The 22,148-nt window shown below is 46.4% G+C and overlaps 1 protein-coding gene across 8 annotated transcripts in view; it reads left to right on the top strand.

The window, feature by feature from the left end:
- Positions 1-22,148, top strand: part of LOC137436716 (FERM domain-containing protein 4A) — a 293,806-nt gene that overhangs the window by 174,599 nt on the left and 97,059 nt on the right. For all 8 annotated transcript variants that reach the window (XM_068130724.2, XM_068130726.2, XM_068130727.2 and 5 more), the window contains 2 exons: positions 15,930-15,952; positions 19,118-19,201. In XM_068130724.2, coding sequence (XP_067986825.1) covers positions 15,930-15,952; positions 19,118-19,201 — 107 coding nt within the window. The remainder of the gene's footprint in view (positions 1-15,929; positions 15,953-19,117; positions 19,202-22,148) is intronic.

The raw sequence follows: 22,148 nt of genomic DNA, 5'->3' as shown, positions 1-22,148 counted from the left end.
CACCCACAGGATAACCGAATCCGGAAAGAATTCTCAAACTAAACATACAGCCGGTAGGGAGCATTATTTACAAGATTACGCTGATATCTACACTACGATCCAGGACCTGTCTTTGGAGGAACACATGCAGATGTTATGCATAGAGAGAGCGCGCTTGCCAACATCGATACACCAACCCACGAGTGCTCTGTGGCCGACGGCCTTTAATAACGTGCAGAGCACCCTTTCCCAGCATCAAAAGCACCACCCCACCACCAATCGGTGCAGTCACCATTGTTCAATGATTAAAAATAAATTCGACAACCCCTAACCCTGCAGGTGTCTCTTGCTCTTCTTGTGGTGCACTTGGTGGTGTTAACTATTAGTGGTTCACCTGTATGGCATAGGTGCCACGTTGATCCATAGGTCCATCCCCGGGTGGTGCTTGGCCGCAAACGAACTGCGGTCCATTGTGGGTGGCCACAAACATTGCGGTCCATATGGTGTATCGATCCCGGCAGCAAACAGCGAAAGTGCAGGCCCACAACTGCGCAGCCAGCACCTCTCTCTCCTCTCTCTCTACCCCAAAGCCAGATCCTCGGAGGTGGGAGACAAAAGAAGAAACAAGTGAGTAAGGTGGTAAGGGCGCAAAAGTGCACGCAAGGTAAGGTGATGCACACTGGGGGCACATGGGAACCAGGTGAGACAGGTACGTTCCTATCGTACGCCCCCCCCCCCCCCCCACCAGGTAACCTACATGGCCCCTCCCTTACCCCTTACTGTATCCACACAACACAACACTACCCATAAACATCTACTTTACAAATCAACAAACATCCCTACTGTCTTCCCCGTTCCTCCCATAAACCAAATTCGTCTTCTCTCCCTCCTAACCAATCAAATTTGCCATTTTCAACTGAACATCAAAATTTGCCATCACCAATTCATCATCAGTCCCTCCTAGGGAGGGAGAGATGGAATCACCCCAATGTCTCATCCACGTCGTGATGCGTCTCACAAATCCACAGCAATCTCATTTCCTGCTACAAACAAAGAAAACACAGGTGTGGAGTCATCATCATCACCACAGGTAAGTGGCTGCGTATGGTGCGACAGGTTCATCAATCCTAACTATTTCCTAAATGACTTTAACAACTTTACACTACCCGGGGTCTTTCTCCGGCCAAACCATTGGCCCTCTTACACTATGGGTTCTAAAAACCAATTCCCATTGGCCAAACTGTGGTGCTCTTCAATTTGGGGTCTCACTCCCCCGATTCATCTCCCGGTGCCCTCGTACAATTTCTGGGCTGCGACGTGTACCTCTCCCAGTGGGTCTACCCACCTGCACACCTCCACCACTGCAGTTGCCTCCGAGCTTACCTGCTCCTTACCCTAACCTAACTACCAGGGGAAGGCCCTCTGGCTCTCTCCCCACTCCGTGCCCTCTCTGGCACTGGGCTGCCCGATCCACACCCGGGATCCTCAGGCACCCACTCACAACTACCGGCTCCCAGAGCCCACCTGCGGCCTCACCTGGCCGACATCCTCACAGTGGTGGAGTGCCCAACCAACTACACACACTAACAGGCTACACGCCCAGCCATTTCCACAACACTAATGCACCCATTCACAACACCATTCTGCAACGCACCACAGATGCCAATATCCAACCACAATTTACCTGTACCCTCTACCTAACACTTACACTACCCGCCCCGGGTATCCGTGATGGGGGTCCACTCTTCCCCCATTCACACCTTCGCACCATGCACACCACTCCGTACCACTCACTCCAACTCTCTCCACACACCTGTACTTGCACACCTGTGCTCTCATTCTTGGTGCCGCCTGCACCCTTCTCTCCCCAAGCGCATTCGCGCTGATCCACACACTCACTACTCATACACTGCTCCACACACCTGTCCAATTGCACACCTGTGCAATCACACCTGTTCCATCCTCACACACACGGCATCATCTCAGCTAACTACTCCCTTCTGAAACTTGCGCTTCCCAGTCGTCCCTTTAAACTATTGCGCTCCCTCGTCATTATCATCCACACTAATCTACCTGCGTCCCCACTACAGGTATCAGTCACTAACTAACCTTAACGTTACCTAAGGTCATCTTCTCTAGATCCCTACACACAATATCCTAACCCACCCGGGCTAGTTTTCACTGCCATACACCCCATAAGCTATTGCTCCTTTGCCCCACCTGTGAGGGATGGTGGATTTGCCATCCCACCACATCGGGGGTCTCTCACTACCAATTTTGCACATCAAATTTCAACAAATTAAAAATTTGCCAATCACTGCCCATCATCTGCCAATCACTACTGCCAATCCTTTGCCAATCATCAAATTTTGTTTTTCTCTAATTTTGGGTCCAAAACACTAACCTCATCACCCAGTCGACTCACTAATACCTCTCGGTGCGCCAATCCCTGTCCAAAGCCCGGCTTCGTAAAGCCAAGCAATGGATGCTGGTTGTTTTGTGCCGGCGGCTGGATGCGTCCGGCATTCGGGGCAGGGACGGGGGCTTACCCGGGCCGAGATCCCACGCATCACCTCGGCGTGGAGCCACCCAATGTCCCGATCTCGACCTGCCGGAATGCCTCAACAAAAAGTGGTCGCCATGACGACCCTTTCTATCGGGCCGCCCGCTCCGCCTAGTGGAGCAAGGACGCGGCCGTTCAAAGCGAGGCCCAGCACGCACCGAGGGCCCGATTCGGCTAAAAGTCGACCTAACCTCTAACCCGTTTAATGTCGATGCTTCACCTGCATGCTTACACCCCGCAGCCCGTTCCTTGCTCACACATCCAGCTGTGCCCATGCTCCTCGTACCCTTCCTTACACACCCAGGTACCCTCATTCCACTCACAGCCTTGGTCACACACCTGACCACCGAACACTTTGGCACACATTCGTTGGTCGCACACCTCACCAATACACCGCTTCGCACCCCCTCCTCGGTCACCTCCTCTGTGACAATCACAGGTGTGCCCTCATTCGCACACCCAACCACGTGCCTCACCACCAATTCCAGCGTGCATTCCCACTCACGCTCTACCATTCCAGGTGTGCATCCTTCCATCCCAGGTGTACATCCTCGCTCACCTGTCACAACTAACTCACGCTCCATGTCACTCTCACTACTTTCACCTCCATTCCTGACAGCGCACTCACCCTTACTCTTGACAGCGCACTCTTTCCTCATGCACCTGTCCGTCACACACCTTTCTCGCGCACACTCTCCCGTTACACCCTCTGTAACACTCACCACAGGTGGACACTCTTCCTTACTTCTGACAGCGCACTCTTTCCCCATGCACCTGTCCGTCACACACCTTTCTCGCGCACACTCTCCCGTTACACCCTCTGTAACACTCACCACAGGTGGACACTCTTCCTTACTTCTGACAGCGCACTCTTTCCCCATGCACCTGTCCGTCACACACCTTTCTCGCGCACACTCTCCAGTTACACCCTCTGTAACACTCACCACAGGTGTGCATTCTTCCTTGCCTTTGACAGCGCACTCTTTCCCCATGCACCTGTCCGTCACACACCTTCCTCGCGCACACTCTCCCGTCACACCCTCTGTAACACTCACCACAGCACGCTTCCATGTGCTCCCTCGCACACGCGCTACGACCGACTCATTCTCGCCAACACCCTCACTCCTTGGCATGCACTTTTTCCTCACACACCCCAGAGTCGGACTTTCTCGCACACCTCCTCTTTCGCACACCAGACCTGTCACACACTTCACCAGTGGCCTCTCACGAACACCCGGGTCTATTTCGACCCCCAAGCTTATTAAATCCCCTGGCGCATCATACGCACGACCATATTGGTCACCACTTACACCGGGTCCTCTTTCTCTTCGCTTCTCCTCCATCACCTGCGAATCCCTCATCCGGTTAATGAGCACATCATCACGATCCAAACACAGACTTTGGACCAATTCTTTTATCTCCTCTTTTATCTCTTTCTTATCCCCTCTCCGTCGCTTCTTAATTTCGCTCATCCCTTCTTCCACTTCTTCTAATTTGTGCTTCACCTCTTTTATTCCCCGGTACGTCTCCTCAAGCTCATCCTCTAAGGCTACCTTGACCGTTTCCAGGTGCGTCCTCACCTGCCGGTCCTTCGTCTCCATTACCTCTATCACCTCGTCCAACCTCGTTGTCAGTCCCTCACGTACCATCTGACATTCCCTCTTTGTCGCTATCAAGTCGTTTTTTATGTCGTTTTGTGTCGCTTTCAACCCTCCTAATACCGCAGTGTTCCTTTGAACCTGCTCCACTAACTCCGTTTGTCCCACCGTCAGCTGCTCCACCTCCTGCGTCAGGTCCTCTATGCCCCCTTGTAACTTTACAGTCCCCTTTCTCACCTCCTTCTCCATGTGCTCCTCACAGTGCCTCACCTCCTCGCGCACTCCTCCGACCTCCTCACTCACTCCTCTTCTGATCTCCTCTCCCATCACTTGCATCTCCTGCCCAGATGCCACCCTCATCTGCTCCATTTCCTCCCTGTGAGCATCCAGTTTGGTTTCTACCCCCATTCTGACCCCCTCTATCTGCTGCTCCATTTGTTTAACTTCCCTTTCCGCTTGGTCCCTCATGTCCCTCAATTTGCCTTCCATACTGTTTTCTAACCCCTCTAACCCATTTTTCACTCCCTCTATCTGATTCTCCTGGGCAGCCATTCTATTTTCTACCCCCTCTAACCCCTTTTGCATCCCTTCCATTTGATTCTCTTGAGCGGCCATTCTGTTTTCTACCCCCGTTAACCCATTTTTCACTTCTTTTATCCCGTTGTCTAACCCCTCAAAATTATTGTCTAACTTCTCACTGGTACCCCTCGCTTCGTCCCTCATTACCCCCATTTGGTTTCCCATTACCCCCATTTGGCCCTCCATTCGCCCACTATCAACCCTCATTTGCTCACTCTGAGCATCCATCCGGTTCCCCATTACCCCCAATTGCTCACTCTGAGCATCCATCCGGTTCCCCAACCGCTCACCCAATCGCTCAATCTGGCTCCCCATACTCATCTGTACAGCTGCCTGTAGCTGCGCAATGAGGGCCTGTATGTCAATCGGCTGCATGTTAAAGCCCGGTGATACAGCGGGCTCGGCTACCGCGCGCTCTTGCGAGGCGCCATTTTGCGTGCCTGCTACCCTCGCTGTTTCGCTCTCCTCATGTCCCTCATGTCCCTCAATTTGGTCCTGGACCGACCCTGCTTCACTCTCCCCTACCGGACCCCAGCCGTCTTGATCCGCCATAGCGCGACTTTCAAAATTCGGTTTTTTATTTTATTTTCGTAAAACAAATTCAAATTTCGCCGTTATAATTTCGCGCGGGAAACGCGCTCCGAATCGATTCTACTTGTTACCAATTTGGGCCTAATAAATTTAGTCCCGGGTTCGAATTCCACTCCTCGACACCAATTGTTACAGACGTGGCTTGGATGTTATTTACCGAGCGGTTTATTGGTATGACCACGTCTGCACAAGTTACCCGATTGTGCCCGAACGTTGACTAGTCGCGCTATGCTGGCTCAATAAGAAAAAGAAGACACCCGGCTGGATTACAATAACACAATACGACACCAGGGGTTCAGTTCTCAAGACCTCCGGAGGAGGTTATATTAAGGCGGAAGGTTAGATTACAACTACAAGAGGGACAGCATAGAAAGACAAGCACTTAGACACACTCTTATATTAACCCCGGACAGACGACAGGTAAACGGGACAAGGCTGACTCACACGGGGATTGATGGAAAGGACAGGCGGGTAGCGATGGCTCCAGGTGCACCTGGGCTCAAAGGTCAGAATCGACTCGGTCCGGTCCAGAGATGCGGGGAGGTCGCAGCGCTCGGATGGCGTCTTGTCTGCTCAAGCTGGGGGCGCATCTGACTCAGCGCTCGCAGGTGGCTTTCCTTCTCCAAGCTGGGTGCGCATCTGACTCAGCGCTCGCAGGTGGCTTTCCTTCTCCAAGCTGGGTGCGCATCTCACGTCACATCCGGCGCGGGGCCGCGTATATCCGGCGGGGAGTGACACGCCCTCGGCTCGTTAGCTCCGCCTCGTGGAATCGGCACGTTGCTTCTCATTGGGTGCGTGCGGGGGGTTTACCAGGCTCCGCCCTTGACGAGGAGCTGACAAGGAGCCCCTTCGTGGTAACCCCGTGGAGCGCATGGTCTATGGCGCTAATCGAGCCGGTGTGAGGACGCATCCTCCCCCGCTCCGCCGCCATCTCCTCTGTTGTTGTTGTAATTGTTGGGGAAGAAGATGGAAGGAGGTATGGGAAAGGTCCTAAACTCACTACTGATGCCATATAATCACATTCTGGTGCAACGAAGAGTCATAATTAATGGAGACGAGGCCTTAACTGACATAGAATAAGAATAACTAGGAAGATGTCCGAAAGTTGTCTACGTGTGGTGCGGTGGACCTGGGCACGACATTTAATGGGGGAATAAGGGGAAGGTCGGCTCTACTGATTGTTATTTACATGCAATGGGACTAGGGAATGGGGGATCGGGGAAAGTTGGGGAGTATTGGAGAAAATAGGGGAATATTTACAAGCGGATATGGAGGCCAAATTCCATATTCGCAACAATATGTTGTGGTATATATACGAGTAGACAGCTCGTAACATACATACACCCTTTCCTCTGAGCTGTCTTGCCTGGGTTTGAATATCGAACCAGCTATAAACTTCCTGGTGTTTCCCATGATGCATAAATGTGTGTGCTGTTCTTGGAGTGGACATTAGGCTGGGTGTTTCACCTTCTAGCACATGTTGATGGACGTTCATCATCCCACCGTGAGCTTAATCGTGTTTGTTATTCCTCGATGGACATGAAGCAAGGTGTCCCATCGGTTGACATTAGTTGGTGGACATTAAAGATCCCACGATGCCCTTTACGATGAATAGGCGAGTTATTACTAGCTCTCTGACGAAATGCCTTAATTCCTGCTGTGACATTCCACTGGGAAGGCAATGCCAAACCCTCAGTGTAATCCTCTGCTGTGATTTGGCAGCACTGAATCTGCCTTAGACCATGTACCAGAAATATATTTTATATATCTTCTAGCACAAGTAGATGGAGGTATAATATACCACCCTGTCATTCTGAAAGAATACTCGCAGGCAAGTTATCACCGGCACCCATGGATAAATTCTAAATTCCTGCCCAAATATACTCCATTGGAATATAAGACCTGCTTTTGTGAAATTCCCTCATGGCTGAAAAAATGGGCTGTTATTGTAAATGTGTTTGTGTGTTTTTGTGCGTGTCCTCTCCCCTTTGGTTTTTGGGGGTTTGCTCTCTGAATTTTATCCAGAAATTTTTATCCCATTTTTACCTCCGCCACCTAAGGCGGATGGAAGTTATATTTCCACCCCTGTCTGTCTGTCTGTCTGTGACCATAATATCAAAAAATATGGACTGATTCACACGGAATTGGGCGGACAGGTTGGGTGTGTGCCAAGGACCAATTGATTAAATGTTTGTAAATATCTGGATATCACAATTTTTAAGGGATTCTTCACCATTCATTCATTCCATTCATTCTTCACCAGTGATCGGGTCATAAACGATATATAACATAATATCTCAAAAAGTTGTGGCCGAGTTATTACAAAACTCGGTGGATGAATTGATTAGGCTACAAGAACAAGCCTATTCGATTTTGGTTCACATCCGGATCCAGATCCGGCCTATCAATGGGATACAAAGCATAAGCAGTTCAACCTGGTGTAGGTATGCGCTCTACCAAGTGCTTTTCGATGGAGTTTAAACTGCGGTTATTATGAACCTGTTGTTTTTTTTGTTCACTGTTTACTTGAACACACAATGATTTATTGAACTTCCTGTGATCTCTTCCCTTCAATAATTTCCCTAACTCTGGCAAAGAGGTGGACATATCCACATATAATTGGCAATTTGCAGAATGTTTAGCGGTTCCATTTGAATGCCTCAGAATTATCTTCCCAATGTCTGCCTCCAAGTCCAATTGATTCTCCAGATCATTTATCTCAACTAAAACGGGATTTTTAGATTGCTTTTGACCTTCTCTAATGGTTTGCAATAAATCTTCAATTTAGTTACAAATTACTGTTGTTACATTCGGGGAAGAGTCGGAGGAGTTCCAGTTGTGAAAACAGTGATGGAACGAAGTCCTTCGATGGATGACCCATCAGGATGAGCGAAAATTGTCTCGTGGAATTTTGATGGTGACACTCATCTGTTACTTCATCACGTCATTTGGCACATGAAGATAATGGAGTATTTGGTTTTCAAATGCGTCTTCCTTTGGCAGAACCACAAATTTGATTTGCAATACTCATTTGGGAATTAATACGAGTTTTTGTGTTTTTTTGTTTTTTTTGTATACAAGATCGAGGCTCGTGTAAGAGCTAACATTAATGACAAAAACAAAACAAAAAACAAACGGACACATAAGACGAAATAAAGGGAGCGGGAGACAAGATGGGGAGAGAGGGGGAAGCACACAAGTACGACATTTGAGAGCAGGGACATCGGGAGATCTGTGGGAGGGAGAGGGCTTGGAGAGAGGAGGCATGGGAAGGGGGGTGGGGTGGGAGAGGAAAAAAAACACATGGACCCTGCTAGGAATTTCAGGAAAGAAATCGGTATTTCAGAAAAGTGGATCTGGGGTTAATTAACAGGGGTAGAAAAGATCAAGGTTTTGGATGGCGGAAGATAAGAGATGGTGGTGAACAGCTGTTTTGAAGACCTGGAGGGAGGAGTGGGATTGAAGAGAGTGAGGGAGTTTGTTCCAGAGGCGGGAGAAAAGAGGGATGAAGGAGTGAAGGTGAGCAGAGAGTCTTGATTTTGGCAGTTTCACCAGAAGAGGGTTGCAGGCAGATCTTGTACGACCTGTAGGTGAACTTGGGGGACAGAGCACAGACAGGGCTGGGGGTCTAGGACAGAGAGGAGTCGGTAGAAGACAGAAAGACCACCAACCTGCCTGCAGTGAGTGAGTGAGTGAGTGAAAGGCCCTCGGAGTTAGCTTCATCGCGGGAGATTCCAATGATTCTGAAAGCTTTGCTTTGAACAGCGTGAAGCCGAGTGAGGTGTAAGCCACGAGCACCGGCCCAGAGGGGGGAACAGTATTCCATTGAGCTGCGGATGAAAGCCTTGTATGTGGTGAGGAGCTCAGGTGTGCCGAGGAAGGACTTCGCACGACGGAGGATGCCCAGTCGGCAACTGGCTTTGGAGGCCAGCTTGGAAATGTGTTTTTCCCAGGAAAGATCATGGCAGATAGTGAGACCCAAAAGATTGAGTGACATAACTTCTTGGAGAGGATTGTTGAGAAAGTATATGGGAGGGTTGTCCAGTCGGTCTTTTCGAAGAGACATAGTGAGAGAGTGAGATTTGTCAGGATTGAAAGACATGTTCCACTTGTTTGACCAGTCTGTGATTTTGTCCATGTCTGCAGAGAGTGGGGAGGCTGTGGACTGCCGATCTGTGGGATGAGGTATGGAGCGGCAGAGAGTGGAGTCATCAGCAAAGAGATAGAGAGGATTTTCCAGAGAGTAGGAGAGATCATTGATGAAGACCAGAAAAAGCACAGGGCCCAGAACACGGCCTTGGGGAACTCCAGCCTGAACTGGAAGGGGAGATGAGGGAAACCCATCCAGGGCCACACGTTGACTATGATCAGAGAGGACGTCCACAAGCCATGCGTGAAGATTTCCATGGATATCATAGGAGGAGAGTTTGGTGAGCAGAGCGAGGTGCCAGACCGTATCGAAGGCACGTGATATGTCAGGGGAGACAGCGTTAATTTCCTGTTTGATATTAAGGACCTCCATCCATTGTTGAGACAGCAGAAGCAGCATATCCAGAGTAGAGTGACCTGGTCTGAATCCAAATTGATGATCAGAGATCAAGCCATTGGAGAAGAGAAAGGTTTTGATGTCAGAAGCGATGATGGATTCCATGACCTTGCTGATTATTGGGAGCAGGCTGATTGGTCTGTGGTTGCAAGGATCTGTTGTTGCACATTTTTTTGTGTACAGCGGTAATGTTGGCTGATTTCCAAGCTGAAGCTCCTTCCCTCATCTCCTAGCCTGGTGTTGGCTTAATGGTAAAGGTGGCTGGCTTGAGATCTCAGGGTCCTGAGTTTCAAGCCCCTGTCATTCTGTTGATATTAACACCAGGTGGGGTGGACTCAGCCTGATCATCCTTCCGGGGTCGTCAAAATGCGTATCAGCTTACTGGGAAGAATGAGCCATTTGAGTATCCTGTATCGGAGTGGCGACCCATCCAGGATTGTGCCGAATAGCAAAGAAACTGCTTTGGCAGCCATGTGCATATCTGAAGATGTAAAAGGAGTGGTCTTCTCCTGAACCTTATTTCTTGAGTCTTCTTCCTTCGGAAAGTTGGGATTACAACAGGATGAACTAACATTGCTTTTTGAAGTTTTTGTTTTTATTTTTAATCTACAGAGGGTGACATCTTTATTCACTTACTATTGGTAGATAGACTGCAGGAACCATCATGCTTTTCGCCATGACCTTGTTGCATGCTGTATTAGATCGTTTGACTGTCGACACATTCGCAATGTCTTCTACATACCATATGCTGCTTTTTCTTCTCCATTATATTCCCATCCAGGCCCTTGTTACTCGTTTTCACGTTTTCACATTAGCATCGGACATCGGTGCTTGCCTGTCACCTATCCCAGTAATCCGTCATTGAGGTGTCGTCTCTTTTGTCTCGAGCAAACGTGTAACGGATTGCCTTCAAAATGGCTTTTGTCGGGTGGTTGCATTGTTCTGTTGTTTGCCTTCCCTTGATTTAACCTGTAGTTCTTTGTGTAAGGAGATGGCGGGGCCTCGCATCTGAAATTGTTGTCTGTAGTATTCGTTGGTGGATGTTATTCCACGGTGTCCTGCATGCAATTAAAGATAGGTGAGTTATTGCTGGCATTTCTTCACTAACTACCACCGAGAAGTCAAATGAAAATGCGGAGTGAGAAAGAAGGAGACTAAGTTAGAGAGAGAAAGAGAGGGAAAGAGATGGGGAGAGTGATGCGGGAAAGAAAGAAAAATTGGGGGGGGGGGGAGGGGAAGGGGGGAGACAGATAGTAATGGGGGAGAGAGAGATAAATTTGTGTGTGTGTGTGTGTGTGTGTGTGTGTGTGTGTGTGCAAAGTCTAAGCTCGTGGAGGAGTAAGAACAGAATGGATCAGAACGTAACAGAACAAAAGGAACAGTGGAAAGAGAGGGGAATACACACCAACAATATGGTTGAGGGAGAAAAAGAGGGAGACTCACAGAAGTATGGAATGTGGGAAACAGGGGGACAAAGAGGGTGACCAAGATGGATACAGTCACAAAATGTGAGGAAGGAAAAACTGGAAACTTGGAAAGAGGTGGATTTGGGGAGGATAATGAATTAGGGTAAAAAAAAACAATTATGGTTGTGGATGAGGGGTGATCTGAGATGGTGGTGAACACCTTGTTTAAGCCAGGAAGGTAGTTACTTCCATCAGAGATGGGGGGGGGGGACAAAGAGGAGAGGGAGAGACAGAGGGAGGGGAGTGAGAGAGAGAGGGAGAGGAAATAGAAGGAGGGGATTGAGAGAGAGGGAGGGGATTGAGAGAGAGAGGGAGGGGATTGAGGGAGGGAGAGAGGGAGGGGAGTGTGAGAGAGGGAGGAGAGTGGGAGAGAGGGAGAGGGAGGAGAGAGGGAGAGGGAGGAGAGTGGGAGAGGAAACAGAGGAAGAGAGAGGGAGGGCAGTGGGAAGAGAGTGTGAGAGATGGCAGAGAGAGAGTTAGTGGAAAGAGTGGAAAAAGAGAGCGGCGAGAGAGAGAGCAGAGAGAGCAGAGAGAGAGAGTGGAGGGAGAGAAAGTGGAGAAAGAGAGAGAGAGAGAGTGGAGCGAGAGTGGAGAGAGAGAGAGAGAGTGGAGAGAGAGAGTGGAGGGAGAGAGAGAGAGGAGGGAGAGAGAGAGAGGAGGGAGAGAGAGAGAGTGGAGAGGGAGGGAGAGAGTGGAGAGGGAGGGAGAGAGTGGAGAGGGAGGGAGAGAGTGGAGAGGGAGGGAGAGAGTGGAGAGGGAGAGAGTGGAGAGGGAGGGAGAGAGTGGAGAGGGAGAGAGTGGAGAGGGAGGGAGAGAGTGGAGAGGGAGGGAGAGAGTGGAGAGGGAGAGAGTGGAGAGGGAGAGAGAGTGGAGAGAGAGAGAGTGGAGAGAGAGATAGTGGAGAGAGAGAGTAAGATAGAGTGGAGAGAGAGATAGAGTGGAGAGAGAGAGAGAGAGAGAGTGCAGAGAGAGCCTACAACCAGTGAAACACAATCTTCATCCCAAGAATGTTTCTCCCAGGAATGTGCCCACTTTGTGTGAAAGTACTCTGTTTGTTCTTCGAGGCAAACTATTAAAGCACAAAAATCTGGTATATTCCCATTAGATCCGATAGAAGTCAGATGAGAATCCCATTCGATGTCATAAAAAAAGATTTATAAGGGTAAATCTTATCTATTCCATTTGTGAAGTTGCGAGATAAATGGATTTTTTAAAACTGTGAACGTGTGTTGATTCTCTCTCTCCTAATATCAAGGCAGGCGGTCTTGGCTATGTTTTGCTCAACACATCGTTTTCTCTCTTTTCTGTCTGTGAGGTCCAATATGTATACTCTATGTATGGTTCCAACTTTTTTTTGCTGCGACCCCAAATTTGTCACCACGAGGACTTCCTGACCCTCAAGCTTATGATAAAATCTGAATATGAACGAGCGAAGTTTTCTTCACCCAGAAAAAATTACATCTACATCCTCAGCAACATAACCGACGAAAGGATTTGCCACGAGAAAGCCAGCGGACTTCAAAGTGATAGAGCAAGTGCTGGTGCTCCAATCCGATTTCTTCGCACATAACATGGAACAGTCGAGAATTCAGTGCCCATCCCTTGATGAAGTTCACAATTTGGATAGTTTCCTTCAGAACCAAGTGAAGCTCTGGTTGTATCTCATGTGTTGCCAAGTTATCTCAATTATGCAAGAAGCAATGAGTGATGTCAACTCGGCTTCCCATCATGCCTAGAGCTCCATCCGTACAAACAGCGTAGCTATCCATCCGTTAAAGGTTTTTCTGCTTGAAAATAAAAACACTGACCATTTCAAAAATGTCTTGACCAGTTGGGGGATGTTTCTAAGTGGCTCACAGAACAGGAATTCTTCAAAAATGTCGTTATGTGTTTTGTACCGTATAAATACCGTGAGCTGAGAGTTCATATCCAACTAGAACGGCACTCCTCAATATTCACAGATTCATCAATCTGAATCGCAAATCTTCCTTCTTGTTTCAGTCCATGGACATCTTGTTCGAGAATATCTTGTGACTTGCGGTCAATTCGTCATTTGATGCTGTTTTCAGAAAGCTGGACCAAGTCAAGCTTGCTTGGTAATCTCATCCCCACAGACAGTCCTGACCATGGCAAGGGCCACTGGCTTCGCAAGTTATTGCGAGGCGTCTTGCAACATGCATTCTTCAGGCGACCTCAAACGATGCCTTTGTAACTTTTCCCTACGAAACAGTCCCTGAATTATCCTTCCAGAAACTCAGTGGTTAATCGACAAAATTTGGATGAACAGTGTTGAGATGCCACTTCAACTTGTTTTCCTTTAAAGATTCATTCACCAAAACCTGCATACATCGCAGACACTGTGGGCAAACTAACCCAGGATGATCCCTCATGTCAGTGAAGCCCATCTTCAAAAATTTGGGTTTTTATGGTAAACTGAGATTTGTCATTTTCAAAATCAGAGGCAAGGGCTTCAACCCGGACCGTGACGACCAATGCTTTCCTTTATAAGTCAAGAACGGTAATAACAAATTGAATTAAGAAATAGTGAATACTAGCCGAAACCCGTGGAACATCCACGGAAGGGAGGATGTGGTGTATGGATAGAGTGTACCATTATTGATGGCATAGGGGATTTGCTTGTCCGAGTAAGAGTTAGGAAGAAAGATGAGAATGAAGAGTGCGTATATGAACAACGATCGCCGACACCGGCACAAATGCATGCTCTGGATTGTCCACTCAGTGGACGGCTTGCTTTCGCCTTCGCCTGTCCAATCAGCGGACGGCTTGCTTCGCCTTCGCCCAGCAGACGCCAATACGATGGCGTCGTAAGATGGCGTCGTATCGGCAGTTAATCGGATGCTTTTGGGCCCCAACGTCGGCTAATTCAGATTTTTCGAGTATGGCTGTACGTGATAAACAAAGAGCGAGGTTCGTAGATCGTAAATCCATTAGTGCCGTGGGCATCGGGTCACTGGGTGCGGCGTAAAAGGGATAACAAAGTCGAGTCCTTACGCTATTGTTATATAGATAGGTAATAATTCTCAAATGGGGTGATGAACAAAGCTCCACAAATAAATATTTATCAAATTGTTTCGATAGCGTACTGATAGACCTCAGCGACACATATCACATATCAGCGATAGCGACATATCCTCATGTAAATCATTGAAGAACTAATGTAGATTCATTAGTGTAGCCTCATCACTGTAGTGAACTGCCAGGGTGTGTCACCCATGATGGAGATGCCAGAGGTCACCAACACAGTCATACTCGGTAAACACACCCCTGCGTACCGACCGACCCCAATTTGGGTCACAACCTGAGGTTGGGAACCTATGATCTACCATTGCAGAGTACATTGTGATCATGTGCTATTGTCTGTCGAAGAATGAGATACGTTTTAGTTATCATAGCGATTTATGTTTCACCAACTGTTACCTAATATGTGGTGATGAGCATACTAATGGAAGGGTCCAAATGTATTTAATAAATAACTCTTGCCTTTTTGCTATTCTCCAAAAAATGTTCAACAACTTGGCTACTTTTAAAACCACAAACTTCAAAAACAATAAGTGTTGCCTTCACCCTTTGAGTTGCCAGTTTGGAAACAATAACTACATGCCACGTCACACGACTGGTCAGCTTTCACTTTTATGGGTGTAATTAACTGAGAATGAGGTCAAAAATATTTTCATTATCCAACTCGAACGGCACTCAGTAGAGAGCATACCTCCACCTGGTTGGCTATATCACTCAATGGTGAAGAATCACTTAAAAAATTCTACTAGCTGGATCCGGATCCGGATCTTCACCAAAATCAAATCGAATCGTCCTTGTCACACACCCAACCTGTCCAACAAGTTTCGTCCAAATCCATTAATAACTTTTTGAGATATCCTGCTATGTATCGTTTTGGCCCTATCTCCCAATGGTGAAGAATCACTTAAAAAGTTATAGTAGCCGGATCCGGATCTTCACCAAAATTGAATTGATTCTTCCTTGTCACACACACAACCTGTCCAACAAGTTTCGTCCAAATCCGTCCATAACCTTTTGAGATATCCTGCTATGTATAGTTTTTGGCCCTATCTACCAATGGTGAAGAATCACTTAAAAAGTTCTACGAGCTGGATCCGGATCCGGATCTTCACCAAAATTGAATTGATTCTTCCTTGTCACACACACAACCTGTCCAACAAGTTTCGTCCAAATCCGTCCATAACTTTTTGAGATGTCCTGCTATGTATCGTTTTGGCCCTATCTCCCAATGGTGAAGAATTACTTAAAAAGTTATTGTAGCCGGAGACGGATCTTCACCAAAATCTAATCATTTCGTCCTTGTCACATACGCTACATGTCTGCCAATTTTCGTCCAAATCCGTCCACAACTTTTTGAGATATTTTGTTCACAAACGGACAGACAGACAGACAGACAAGTGTGAAAACATAACATCCATCCACCTTTGGTGGCGGAGGTAACAACCTATATTTGTTACGTCTGGTCAAAGTTCGTAAACTGTAAGGTATGATTCATTATTTATTTTTACATAAAAGTTTGAGTCATGTCGCATTGTTGCTAAACGGCCTTTTCTCATCCTTCCCTTTAGGAGGCTGCTGGGGACTCCACGAGGTAAGAAATCTGATCGTTGATCTTCTAAAATACCTCGCGTTGCCCGGGGCCTGTGGCTTGTTGTACAAACTAGCTGCTGGGAATTTTGGGCCTTACATAGCTTATGCGCCCGTAGCTCCTCCGGCAAGCAGATCAGACTTTCTTCGTACCGCACTGAATCTTCCTCAAGGGTGTCTTTACGCCCAGTCAGTAGCCATTGAAATCCTTGCACCTATTTCCACAAGCATTAAACATGGCTGAATAATTGATTTGCAGGAGGCCAGAGTGCATCTTCCGACCTCCCTGTGGATTAGTGTGTTCGTTTTGGAACTTAAAATGGCGGCTCTTCTGCATTTTCTTTCCTTCGTTTTCTGCCTCTTGGCCCTAACCCTAACCCTAACCCTAACCCTAACCCTAACCCTAATATCCATCTGCTGTTGTCTCTCACATAATGATTCACTCTTCTTTTTCTTGCTATCTCTTCATTGCTTGAACAATTTCCCCCAACATGACATTCTCACAGCACTATTTGAGACAATATTGTAGATTATTATACACTTGTGATTTTTCGGATGAATTTATTCTCTTTATTTTATGTCGAATGGAGTTGGAGGCAAAAACAGATTTTGAACAGTCTGCCTTTCATTTTCCATGAAGACGTTTTCCGCTGCGCTCTCTGTCCTTTCCACCTGAATCACTGCAGACCCATCTGGTTCTACTCAAAGCACTGATTCAACCGAATCCAAGGAATGTGATGCCTTCGTTAGGGGGGGGGGGGGGGAAACTTTCCACCGTTTTGCTGACACAGGCAGCACATGCAACGCAATTTCTCAGGCCTTTCCAATCCTCCAGTCTGCAGAACAGATTGTTTAGTGAGGAATCAGGCCTTAACACAAGACTCGAACATTAGCCAATTACCCACATCTTATCTAGATGAGGAAATAATGGGAACAATATCATAGGGTAATGAAATGACACTGAAATTGATATTTGTGGATTAAACAAAGAGAGAGTTTATCCTCCATTCATACAACCTATACCTGTTGCTGAAGCACTCTGCGTTGAGAATGGCTGCGTTGTCTCGTCACGGAAACTTGACGAATCATTGCATCTTTGCTATCTCAGTAGGTTTTTTTTTTTGGGGGGGGGGATACAAGACCGAGGCTCGTGTAAGAGCTAACATTGATCACAAAAAGACAAACTGACACATAAAACATTTGATAAAGTGAGCGGGAGACATGATGGGGAGGAAGAGGGAAGCACACAAGTACAACATTTGAGAGCAGGGACATCGGGAGATCTGTGGGAGGGAGAGGGATTGCGGGGAGGAGGTATGGGAAGGGGGAGGTGGGAGAGGTAAAAAAACAAACAAACACATGGACACTGCTAGGACTTCCAGGAAAGAAGTCGGTATTTCAAAATAGTGGATCTGGGGTGAATTAACGGGGGTAGAAAAGATCAAGGTTTTGGATGGGGGAAGATAAGAGATGGTGGTGAACAGCTGTTTTAAAGACCTGGAGGGAGGAGTGGGATTGAAGAGAGTGAGGGACTTTGTTCCAGAAGCGGGAGAAAAGAGGAATGAAGGAGTGAAGGTGAGCAGAGAGCCTAGATTTTGGCAGTTTAACCATAGGAGGGTTCCAGGCAGATCTTGTGCGACCTGTAGCAATATTTGGCGGACAGAGCACAGACAGAGCTGGGGGAGCTAGGGAAACTTCATAGGAAGGGGAACTTCAAACCTAATCCGCAAACATGAGAAATCTATCACAGATCTTTCATTCCCATTACTTCTGTGTATTTCATGAGGTTAGTCAATGGTTTCACAAACCTACTGCAGACATGGTAGTGGTAGTTTCCATTTCCTTTGGAACCATGGACAAACCATATAGTCAGGAAAGGGTGGGAGAATTTTCCACAAAGATGTGAGAAATGCAACAGCCAGAGAAGAAAGGGAAGCGAAATGCTTCCGTAAATTAACCCTGTCCTCTCCACCAGTCTGATCACTTCAAGGCCACCGAAAGGTTTCCATGTTTAACAGCAGGTTGGGTTTGTGTTAAAACTTGATTGTTCAGTCTTTGAATTAAAATAATTTGTGACTGTTTCTTGTTCTCGTCCTTTTTCCTTTTCTTGTGAATGTTAACTGCATAAAATGTTAATGATATAACGCCAATTAAAATTAACAACTGCAGTAGCCTTGTTAGGAAATCTATAGTGTGACATTTAAAAATGTTCAACACACACACACACACACACACACACACACATATAAATATACAGTACGACCCAGCTATTCACGGGGGATACGTTCATGGCAAATGCCGTTAACTGGGGAACCGCAAATAGAGGGGCATTGTGTCAATGGAAAAACGGGGTGATTGGTTCCCGAATCATGAAAATCCGCGAATGTCGAGGAACAAACCGCAAATAGCTTAAACATAACATATTTTATATAAAATATTATATATATGTATATATATATATATATATATATATGTATATATATATATATATATATGTATATATATATATATATATGTATATATTCATATATATATATATATGTATATATATATATATATATATATATATATATATATATATATATATATGTGTGTGTGTGTGTGTGTGTGTGTGTGTGTGTGTGTGTGTGTGTGTGTACATATGAGTGTGTGCACGTATATGTGTGTATGTGTGTGCATGAAAGTTGCTGTTGTTGACTGCTACCTCCACACGTGGGTGGGTTTCATGAGTTGGAAAAGAGACCTTACCGATTCACCTCCGGTGTGTGTGTGTGTGTGTGTGTGTGTGTGTGTGTGTGTGTGTGTGTGTGTGTGTGTGTGTGTGTGTGTGTGTGTGTGTGTGTGTGTGTGTGTGTGTGCATGTGTACTTCTTTACTTGTCTTTGTTATTCATTGTTGGAATTAATTGCGAACGTAGTTACAAGCGAAGTTTATTGCCATCATAAAATCTCTTGTGAGCAGTATCTCCAATGAACACATGTACATTGTTTAATATCTTCAATTTTGAATTGTTGAGTGAATCAAAAAGGGCTCCTTCATGTGTAATCCCTACATCTTTCAGGGATCAAGCATCTTGATATTTCTTTTGAGGTAGCAAAGATTTCCATTCCCTGCTTCACAGATTCTACAATACGGTGCTCTTTTCTTCCTCTTGAATGTTACCTTGACAGTGATGAATCTGCCAAATCTGAGCTGAAGAATTTACCTCCACTGCCTACGCACGTTCTCAAGGAACACCCCTCTCTGAGCTACTGGTGAGGTTAAAGTGCAGTAGTTTTCAAAACCCACGAAAAATATGTTTGCAACTCTGTTTCAAATAATCCTTTGCTATCACCATTCATTCTGGTTGCTTTTCAAAAATACACAAGTTAATGACATTGTCACTGCCGTCATCAGCACCCGGTCAGTATGGAATGAAAAGGTCTCTGCATCCACTGGGATAATTTAGCGTGAATTGTCATCTCTAAACACGGTGATGTCGGGATGTCGACAGGATAGTCTAATAAAGCTCATTGGTGTTATGTGAAGCATCCAGACATGTTTGCAGTGATGCGTATACCCAATCTGCATGTTTACCAGGTCATTTACCAAATTCATGCCGAGTGCTGTGGAGCCAGTAGTGTAGCAGCATAGCAAACCTGTTGTGCATTTTGTGATACAAGCACCAAATTTGGCACAAATGTACATTAATATGTTGCGAACATTTTCAGATATTGGGCCACTTGAAATTCCGTAATTTTTTTTTCAAATTTTTTCAAATTTCGTAATTTCAAATTTTTCGGGTGACACCGTCACAATTTCGGTCTTCGAGGCCGGCCGATATAGTGGGGCGGCTTAGCCCAAATATTCAAAAGAATTGTGCATTTTGTGATACAAGCACCAAATTTGGCACAAATGTACATTAATATGTTGCGAACATTGTGTGGTCAGCAATGAAGACGAGAGTCTGAATTACATGTATGCAAAAGACCTTGTGAACCAGTAAAGCAAATACACGGGTAAGCATGAATTAAATCTAGGGCATGATATAATTTCCATGATGTTTACCTCTACACTCAATGGTGGAAGGAGGTAATGTTTTGATCCCAGCTTGTCTGTATGTCTGTTTGTCTGTTAGTCCACAAAATTCCAGACAAAGCTTGTAGTAGTGGTAGTTGTAGTGGTAGTGGTGATAACAGAAATTGTTATATAGAACTGAACTTATATTATTATTATATGCAGAAAATAACTTCATTTCTATATGCCCTGCAGTGGACAGGTTAATTGGTTTATGCACTGAAGGGGTCACCCTGGTGTGCACTGCTGTGTTCTGCCTCACTGAGTTGTTCAGGTATGATGTACTCAGCACAAGCTTCCGGTCGGCCCGGAGGTGGGGGTGCGGGGCCTGTCACGGAACGTCAAAACAAACGGCCTGCCGGGGCCGCCCAAAAGTCGGGCGTGAGGGGCGCGTCCACTAATGGAACGCCTCTCGCTTCCCAGATCGAGGGCCACGTGGTCAGGAGAACCTCGTCCCTTCCGGTCACACTTTGCCTATCGGCCGGCCTCGAAGACCGAAATTGTGACGGTGTCACCCGAAAAATTTGAAATTACGAAATTTGAAAAAATTTGAAAAAAAAAATGACGGAATTTCAAGTGGCCCAATATCTGAAAATGTTCGCAACATATTAATGTACATTTGTGCCAAATTTGGTGCTTGTATCACAAAATGCACAATTCTTTTGAATATTTGGGCTAAGCCGCCCCACTACAGCTTATGATCACTGCACAAGTTCTCATCAAAAATGAGGATTTATTACAGGAAGAAAGGAAGAAGAACACGGCCGCACAGTGGCGATCACAGACTAATAAATAACTGAAACAATGCATATTGTCTCTTTCACTATGACGACCTTAACAACACATATGCCTTAATCTCTTTCACTCAGGGGGGAAGGGGGGAAAGGGTGGGATGGTTGGGGTCATGGTACATAGAAAAGAAATGACAACACATGGATAAACCTGTTTTTTGTAGCAATGCTCCTGCATGCGGTATGGTTCCTTGTCTGGGAGTGCAGCGGTATGGTTTCTTGTCCGGGAGTGCAACGGACTGTGTGGGGCTTGTTCCTCTCCGCATCTTTCATGCTGGTGCCAATCACGTTCCAGGTGCACCAGCTCCTCAACGAACTTCGACTTGTGCCAATAACCCAAACATGCAGGACTCTCTAACACGAAACTGCAGCTAGCAGCCATCCAACTAGGCCCTGGGACAGAAGAAGAAAAGCAGGACCACCACAAAAGGGCTACAACGCACGCATATTACGTGCTGTGGTACTGAACGAACCGTCTGTGGCACGCTCCCATTGGCCGATGCAGCTTGACCGATTATTGTTGATGGTGTGTGCCCATTGGCTGGCAAGTGAGGAAAATTCCACACCACAGGCATGTGGTGATTTATGGGCTTGCTTACTAGCCCGTTCCATGGAATTGAGTCTGCCAGATGTCCATATATGGGCATGCTCTTGGCGTGTATCGTGCCCTCGGGTTGACCAATGATCGTGCTCGTTTGCCGCAGTGATTGGCTTTTAGCTAAGGAAGAAACTCCATACAAGGACATAAAAACCACGAGGAAGGCTCAACAATGTAAGGGGGAGAAGGCGGGGCATAGATTACAGACAATGGGACAGGGGAGACAATGTCTTTCTAAACACGTCATCGACAGTTTTTATAATTCCCGAGAGCTACACCATACTTGTGCTAACATGTACTATGAAATAACTATTCTGATGTGTCCTCTGTTTTACCCCCTAGGCCGAGACCAAATCTGTAGCAATATTATAGCTTTCCCGATGCTAATTAGGTGTCCAATGTTAATAATTTGGGTGTTGTTTTTTTTAGTTGTACAATTATGTTTGTTTACCCAAATAACTTTTTATTTTCCTGAACGAGTAAGGTCATAATATAGCTGTACTCTTATGTTTTTATTTAGATTAGTGCTTCCACTTTATTTAAAATAAGTTCAGCAGGTTTAGCCAGGGTTCGATTCTCGACTGCCGAAATTGGTTCCAGTCGAACATCGGGCCTCGCCAGCCGGTTCGTGAAAGATAGGTCAAACTTCCTTTCGCTGACCCCTCAAGAATGTGGAATCAATTGTGTCCATTAAATAAGTAGCAGTAATAGTAGTGAATGTCTTTAACACCACAAGTATAATTAAGTTGACTTTAA

Source organism: Myxine glutinosa, chromosome 11 (assembly GCF_964187855.1).
Source record: "Myxine glutinosa chromosome 11, kmMyxGlut1.1, whole genome shotgun sequence".
In the NCBI taxonomy this organism is placed as follows: Eukaryota; Metazoa; Chordata; class Myxini; order Myxiniformes; family Myxinidae; genus Myxine; species Myxine glutinosa.
The sequence above is the reverse complement of the archived record's forward strand: the minus strand, read 5'-3'. Positions and strand labels throughout refer to the sequence as shown.